Source organism: Salmo salar, chromosome 21, assembly GCF_965601325.2.
Source record: "Salmo salar chromosome 21, fSalSal1, whole genome shotgun sequence".
NCBI classification, from domain to species: Eukaryota; Metazoa; Chordata; class Actinopteri; order Salmoniformes; family Salmonidae; genus Salmo; species Salmo salar.
The window spans coordinates 17,756,674-17,765,312 of record NC_138311.1 but is presented as its reverse complement, the minus strand read 5'-3'; the positions used below and the strand labels follow the sequence as shown (position 1 = coordinate 17,765,312).

Here is an 8,639-nt window from a genome sequence, read left to right as displayed (position 1 = left end):
AACTTTTTTGAGAGTCTTCACAGGTCAGCTATTCTGGAACAATGTTATTAGACTATGAACAGAGTCAAATTATGACACATACACAGTCAGGATTAGGTTGTGTGATATCTTGGTTGAGTGTCACGTATCTGTCAGTTAGAGTCATGCAGGTGACCATTTAGGGAGGTGAGGTCTGACCAAGGGGCCAGATATCGCAAGTGTCATAATGCCAAGCCTATTTCACACAAGATCTCACTCAGATTATTCACCAAAATCGCAGCCACTGAAATATCAAATATACATATTGCTCTTGAGAGACATTTACCCTCCAAACAATACTATCACTCCCCAAACAATACTACCACTATCAGATAGAGCAGTTGAAGACACATAGCCACCTATAATAATAATAATTTTGGGTTGAGGCTTATCTTTGCCTTGTTACACACAAGTGTGTGATTGAAATGTGTTTCTTGCATATCCCAACTCCCCCTAAAACACCTGCTGGGAGTGGGGTCACAATTGTCCAGCACCACTGGAGCAATTAGGGTTAAGTGTCTTGCTCAAGGACACAGCAACTGATTTTCCCCCCTTGTCAGCTTCAGGATTCGAACCAGCGACCTTTCTGTTACTGGCCCAATGCTCTAACCTTATATCAGTCCGTTGTTGGTTTGAGGATTTTTTTTTAATCGTTTTTCCAGACCCTAGTTCTTCTTTCATATGCACCAGTGCGGTAGGTGAGTTTCTCCATGAAATATACAGTAATTCTCTTTCCACGACATTCCCCAAATCTCTCATGTGTCTGCGCAACCTGCATGCACTCAAGAAGAGGGTGGGGGTTTCTAGTCCTGGAATGTGCCCGTGTGCGCGCCCCCGATCTTGTCTGATCGTGTGGCGCGCTCGAGGGCGAGGGTTTGCGCGGCAGCGCGACAGGTCTGTGTCTGGAGTACAAGGAGGGAGGGAAACTATGGAAAGGGGAACGATGGCGGTGAAGAAATGACAAGTTTGGGAGTATAAATTTCACAAGAATTGCCTACTGAGGAGTCTTCCGCGCATAGGACGATGAAACAAGTGACCATAGGAGGTATAATGTAAAGTTAGTTCATCTGTGTGCGGGAAAGCTCAAATGTTTTGCTCACGATTTACTTTGAATTGTTACAATGAAACTGATCACCACTAGAGATACTTTGTATCGAATGTGTTTCTCACAGGCGCAGTTGAAACTCCTTAAATGACTTTTTATTATACATTTGACCGGTTAAGAATTGGATACTTGAAAGCCCATTCAGTTTAAAGAATAAAATCGACTGTAGCCTGTTGTAATTTATAGCATATATTTACGCAGTAGCCTACAGTAAGCTAGTAAACTCATAATGTTGCAGCATGGTGTGTTTTAAATGGTGACTAGTGATAGATAAAAAGAAAAATGGTTTTAAATTCAGTTTGGCAAAATGTATTGATATCCTTTTGTTAAAGAAGTTGGTCAACAACGATGTACATACAGTACTAGTATCATAGTAACTTTACTATGAAGTTGCCCAAAGTATGCGAGGTCTACATGAAGTTAATATGACACTGGTCCTGGCTGGATAGGTTCGAATAATTCTAACAGCTTGGTTTTGAATGTGTATTTTGCTATTTTCTTTGTAGATGGCCACCACATTACGCATGATTTGAGGTAAGGGCGCCGGAGAATCTCAACGGGGCCCTTGGCACTGGTCGAGAGAGAACAACAATAGTGGAACAAGAAACAAGGAAATACTTAGTTATATCTCTTCTCAAGACACTCCCTGTAGGTCTTTCAAAATGATAAAAGCCGAGAGCAAAGGAGAAAGGACTCTGAGGAGTGCGTCGCCGCATAGAAATGCATACAAGTCGGACTTCCATGCTATCAAGTGCTCATTTGATGGGACGAAATCCGAAGGTGCTGCAAAGACATATGCAAATGGGTCCAGCGACACCCGGGAGGACACGAGGGGGAGGCCTTTTGGAAATCGGGTGAACAAGATAAAGAATATTTTCCTGCAAATGGATGGTCAGCAGCAAGAGAGTCAAGAGGTGAAATCTGACGTGTTGCTGGTCTCCCCACCAAAGGTACCATTTGCAGTCATCACACACAAAACAAGCTTGAGCAGTGCCACTAGCCCAGAATCTCAAAGTTTAGACAAAAACCCCAAGGGAGATGATGTCGAAATTGACAAAGCGGCTTTGGCAGAGAAGTTTTGCTCGACCAGAAAACTCTTTGAGAGGAGCATCAAAGAGCAACCCGCAGCGGAGAAGTCTACCAACAGAGTTGTAAGCCGGGTGTCCCTGGGCAGTGTGTCTGATGGGGGGAAAAGTACCAGGAGATTGTCGGGGTCCACTGAGACGAGCAACATCAAAACAGAGCCTGGTCCTACACCATTGGTGAAAAGCCGGCCGGATGAGAGGAGTGATACTGAGGAGACAAAACATGTGTCCAGGTTGTCACTGAATGCTGGACCCATGTCCAAGCGGCTAGACAACTTCATTGTGGACAGTGACGACGCGGCAAAAGCCACAGAGATGTCATCTAAAGTATGCGTTCCCACTGATCGCTCACTACCTAAGTCTCTGACAAGGGAAGGTTTGTATAAATCCACCACTCCAACTAGTGATGCCACTAACAAACCCACCTCCATCGTTACCGGTGTCATTCTCAAACCAACATCCCCAGTCACTAATGCCACCCAAAAACATATTTCCCCAACAGCCAATGCCACCCAAAAACCCATCTCCCCAGAGCCCGTATCCCCGGGCGGCCAAAGCTCTTACAAGCGCTCCCCCTCAACCAGTGACGGTTTCAGTAGACCATCTGTGAGTAGCGATGGAGTAAAACTCTCCAGCCCATCCGCCAGGGATCAAAAACAGACTACCACGATTGCCAGTAGCGTTTACAGTAGCAGCAGGACCAAAACATCAGACAGTGCCAAGAGTGATGGGCATGTGGCACAGAGTCCCACCATGGAAAACTCACCTGCCCAGGCCTCATCTCTGCCTGGTATGGTCCGGGCTGAGCTCGTAGTGTTACAGAATGAGTCATCCGAGAGCGAGGAGAATGAAGATGAGAATGTCGAAGACAATGTTTTTGAGGAGATGAACGTGCACCCCCCAAAAGAGCTCAAAGTGGAGCTAAAAGAATCACTACCAAAGGTGATCGGTCAGAATGATGACCCCCATCGGCGGATCTTAGAGAAAGATGAGGGCAAGGAGACTGCGATTACACTGGAGAAGGAAGGAGGAAGTCAAGTTGAGGAGTTGCAGCAGTATGAACTGAAAGAGGAGAGGAGGGAAGACACAAGTCCTGTAAATCAAACTGGGGGTTGCAATGAGGAAGAGGTGGATGAGGAGGTTGCTGAGGAGGAGAGTGAACAGGTGGAACAAAGAATCAGGGGCAAGGTTTCCCCAGTGGTGTACGGCATAGAGAACGCAGCATTTGTGGACGATAGGGATACTGACCAGATCCTCAAGGAGGAGGACGAGGAGGAGGAACAAGAGCAGGAGGAGCAGCCCTGTGAGGAGAGGTATGAAGAGGACTTTGAGGATGCCCCTGGACTCTCAGATGAGGAGGAACCAGAACCACGGAGGAAGATCAAGTTCTCAACATCACCAATACGGGTAAGAATGTATTTAATAAAAAAGTGAAATGTCACATTGTTAATCTAAACTGAAGTTCATGATAATTGCTTTGATTATTCAACTCTTCAAGAATGCAAACCTTTACAATAGGGTTTCATAGCTGGCTAATGTTTGTCTGACCTTTAAAGGTCTGAGAGAGGTCGGTTGTATATGTGGTAATATACTGGACAATGTCACCGCTGGTGCCCTTTTGGATCTAACTTATTAACCATTAACTTCGCTCAGTGTTGAAATATTTGCGGAGGGCATTCTTTGGTGCGTTGCCTGACCGATCATACCCCAAATGAGAATCTTTGTTCCACATGCTGATGTTATGGCTGCTGTAGTAGTATTGTGTCATCAGACGAACCGTGTAGTGGATGACAACCCAAACTATGGCGTGTTTAAGCTTCTGTAAACGCTGAGGCATTGCCTAAAGCTGATGTGTCTGAGAGTCACATATTTCTCCTATTAAAACTGCAGAGGATCTAGGCTAGTAGTAGCGGAGACATATATTTGCGGATGTTAGTCATGGACTGCTCCAAGGGGTATTTTTGGAAACGTTGTTGACGTTACATAAGGGCTATGAATGAGGACAGCAGGGAGGAAACTGGAGGGACGTGTTGTGGAACCTGACTTCTATTGTACAGTATAAACAACCTCATCCTGGCTCCTCCAGTGACTTGCAGGATGTTGGTTATAGGCCTAGTCCTTGAGAAGGATTCTTTCCATTCACTGTTAATCAGCCATGCATACTTGTGAACATGTAAGGACTTTATTTCTTTTTTTGCCAACGTGTAGATGTTCATTCACTCGTATGATCTGATTTACAGACCGGTGCCAAGTCATTTCATGACAGTGGTATGTATGGGGAATTATTGGTTTGACTATTTAATCTCTACCTTTTACGAGCAGAACATAAATCGCTTTTGGGAACAAACAACACATTCCAGAACTCCCACCCATCTATTGTGTTAATGATCCGCCAGGTCTATATGCTCAGTTGGCTGCCGGTGAGTGATTTAAAGATACTAAGCTAGAGGGTATTTTTATCTGGGCCTGTGCCTGGCATTACCAAACAAATTAATTATGTCATTTATTAGATTTTTTTTCCCCCCATTACCAGTGGCAATCATGTAAACAGCATTAACATGGAGTGGTCTGGGTTGGGTGATATCTCCTATCACCACATCTAATCAACGTTTTGGTAGAACAGGGGAAAAGAAATCACTTCAGGACGTTCCATAGTCTGATCTGGTCAATGTTTATCCAGAGCCTCAAATGTGTTATCTGTTATCTGGGAGGAGGTCCTGGAAAAGGGGGCCAGTAGCTGACCTGGAGGACGACACGAACAACAGTACGCCGCGTCTGTCCCAGGGATGACATAGCAGAGATTAGCCTAGCTTTACACTTTCCAACAATGTGTCGCATTGTCTTCCTCGTGCTCAGTAACAGTTCACATATTGACAGAGCTCAATAACCGGTCCCTCCAGGATTTTGCAATTCTGCGAGAGCTCGCAATTTTAACCAATCACTGCATAAAAATGGTTAAATCAAGCAAAACGTCGTCAAACTTTACCCCTCGTCAGCGCATTTTCATGATAAATTGCAACAATTTTTTTTTTTTTTTTAACGGCACAAAATCCTGGAAGAACTGAGTTAAAGCTGATTTGTGCTTTATCTGGTATGCGATCAAGAGGCTCCGTACAGAGAGTGTGATCCGATTGTGAAGCCTCCGGAGGGGGGAAAAATATCGGTATAGTTATATATCACAGTATTATTTTGGATGATAGATACTTTGACTCCAAATATCAATTAGTAAAAAAAATATATATACATACATACATACAGTACCAGTCAAAAGTTTGGACACACCTACTCATTCAAGGGTTTTTCTTTATTTTTACCTCTTCAAAGTAAGCCTGGAGGTGTTGGGTCATTGTCCTGTTGAAAAACAAATGATAGTCCCACTAAGTGCAAACCAGATGGGATGGTGTATTGCTGCAGAATGCTGTGGTAGCCATGCTGGTTAAGTGTGCCTTGAATTCTAAATAAACAGACACGGTGGTTGAAACCAAAAATCTCAAATTTGGACTCATCAGACCAAAGGACAGATTTCCACCGGTCTAATGTCCATTGCTCGTGTTTCTTGGCCCAAGCAAGTCTCTTCTTATTGGTGTCCTTTAGTAGTGGTTTCTCTGCAGCAATTCAACCATAAAGGCCTGATTCATGCAGTCTCCTCTGAACAGTTGATGTTGAGATGTGTTTGATACTTGAACACTGAAAATTTTATTTGGGCTGCAATCTGAGGTGTAGTTAACTCAAATGAACTTATCCTCTACAGCAGAGGTAACTCTGGGTCTTCCTTTCCTGTGGCGGTCTTCATGAGAGCCAGTTTCATCATAGTGCTTGATGGTTTTTGCAACTGCACTTGAAGAAACTTTCAAAGTTCTTGAAATGTTCCGGATTGACTGACCTTTATGTCTTAAAGTAATGATGGACCGTTGTTTCTCTTTGCTTATTAGAGCTGTTCTTGCCATAATATGGACTTGGTCTTTTACCAAATAGGGCTATCTTCTGTATACCGTCCCTACCTTGTCATAACACAACTGAATGGCTCAAACGCATTAAGAAGGAAATAAATTCCGCAAATGAACTTTTAACAAGGCACACCTGTTTAATTGAAGTGCATTCCAATTGACTTCCTCATGAAGCTGGTTGAGAGGATGCCAAGAGTCTGCAAGGCTCTCATCAAGGCAAAGGGTGGTTACTTTGAAGAATCTCAAATATAACATATATTTTGATTTGTTTGACACTTTTTTGAGGGTTACTACATGATTCCATATGTGTTATTTCATAGTTTTGATGTCTTCACTATTATTCTACAATGTAGAAAATAGTAAAAATAAATAAAAACCCTTGAATGAGTAGGTGTGTCCAAACTTTTGACTGGTGCTGTGTGTGTGTGTGTATGAATGTATGTATGTATATATATATATATATATATAATGCCCCAAAGCTCCAGTATTTTTCATCCTAGAGCTTGTTCTCCATGTCCTTTTTAAATAGTGAGTCAACATGTTTTCAGCACTTTTATTTCCATGACTGATCAAAACAATTTTTCTCATGCTCTCTCTTGTCTCCCTGCAGCAGACAAACACTGAGTGTATAAAACAAAACATATTGAGTTGCACCTCCTTTTGCTCTCAGAACAGCCTCAATTCGTCAGGGCGTGGACTCTACAAGGAGTCAAAAGTGTTCCACAGGGATGCTGGCCCATGTTGACTCCAATGCTTCCCAAAGTTGTGTCAAGTTGGCTGGATGTCATTTAGATGGTGGACCATTCTTGATACACACAGGAAACTGTTGAGCGTGAAAACCCCAGCAGCGTTGCAGTTCTTGACACACTCAAACCCGTGCGCCTGGCACCTATTAGCATACACCATTCAAAGGCGCTTAAATCTTTTGTCTTGCCCATTTCTTATTTTTTTCTTTATCCTTTATTTAACTAGGCAAGTCATTAAGAACAAATTCTTATTTACAATGGCGGCCTAGGAACAGTGGGTTAACTGCCTTGTTCAGGGGCAGAACGACAGATCGGGGAGCCGATCTAGCAACCTTTCGGTTACTGGCCCAACGCTCTAACCACGAGGCTACCTGCCGCCCCATTCACCCTCTTAATGGCACACATACACAATCCATAGTTCAGTTGTCTCAAGGCTTAAAAATCCTTCTTTAACCATTCTCCTCCCATTCATCTCCACTGATTTTGAAGTGGATTTAACAATTGATATCAATAAGGGATCATAGCTTTCACCTGGATTCACCTGGTCAGTATGTCATGGAAAGAGCAGGTGTTCATAAGGTTTTGTACACTGTGTATAGTGAGCAATATGGTACCTGAAATTGCAATAAAATCACAGTATCGAATCGCAATACATATAGAACAGTGAGAATCGCAACCGTGCGCGTGAAGACAAATTCACAAACTTGTTCGGCAATTCAAACCATTGCAAACTCCACAATCAAACACAGTTTCAGTAAATAATGAACGAATGCATTTGTTAAACTCCTGTAATAAAGATAAATGTATGATCACCAGTGTTTTTGTCCCGATAACACTAAGATTAGAGGGCGTCTCCATGTTAGGACTAAGCCCTCCGTGTGATGAGGGAGTATCTCTTACCAACACAAGGATGAGATGTCTCCTATGTGTTGACTAAGAAAGGGAACACACTATATGGAAAAAAATCTTCAACGATTAAATTGCAAGCAGGAATGGTTTCTCTTACAATACTTATCCATTAGTTTTTTTGTTTCAATTTGTTTAAATTTGCCTTACAAGGTTAGAAAGTTAAGTTATGTGTGCTGTATTCGTTCCCTCTCAAATAGAGTACCACAGTAGAGTCATAATACCCATAAAACCTGGCGGTCAAACAAGGAAATGGTTCCAATCGTTTTTCCACCATTCATTTTTCCCATAGGGGATTTTAGAAACACTTTAAAATAAGGGCTGTGTTTCGTGTGAGCATACCCTGTCGTGATGTTTTGATAATAAATCTCTCTAGGACAAGGTGACACTAATAGGGATGGGCAACCCAATTGTAGGATTGCACATTCAGCAAATCACCAGAAGAGGGACTTCCCTTTGAATCCATTTACCATTCACTGTCTTGGTTGTGCTCATAAAATGAATCATAACTGCAGAATTAGCAGAGAGGCCATTCTGGAAATGTTATGTACTTGTAGAGTATATTGTTCCAAACAATCTGTCTTAAAATGAACAAAATCTAAAAGAATAGTTGAGATATGAATAATGTATAAAGTCAGTGAAAATGTGTCTTTCAGAATCTAAACATACTCCATATGTTTGAGCACTATGTGGAGTATAATGAAACCAAGATGGTGTCTGCATCATGTACGGTTAATTTTTTTAAATATATATTTTTTTATTTCACCTTTATTTAACCAGGTAGGTTAGTTGAGAACAAGTTCTCATTTACAACTGCGACCAGGCCAAGATA

General features: G+C 42.4%; 1 protein-coding gene across 6 annotated transcripts in view; it reads left to right on the top strand.

Annotated features, from left to right (window-relative positions):
• The first annotated feature begins 848 nt into the window (after positions 1–848).
• The window catches only part of LOC106581761 (neurabin-1), a 37,184-nt gene continuing 29,393 nt past the window's right edge, over positions 849–8,639 (top strand). For all 6 annotated transcript variants that reach the window (XM_045704481.2, XM_045704480.2, XM_014164043.3 and 3 more), the window contains exons 1-2: positions 849–1,063; positions 1,630–3,615. In XM_045704481.2, coding sequence (XP_045560437.1) covers positions 1,786–3,615 — 1,830 coding nt within the window. In that variant the 5' untranslated portion in view covers positions 849–1,063; positions 1,630–1,785. The remainder of the gene's footprint in view (positions 1,064–1,629; positions 3,616–8,639) is intronic.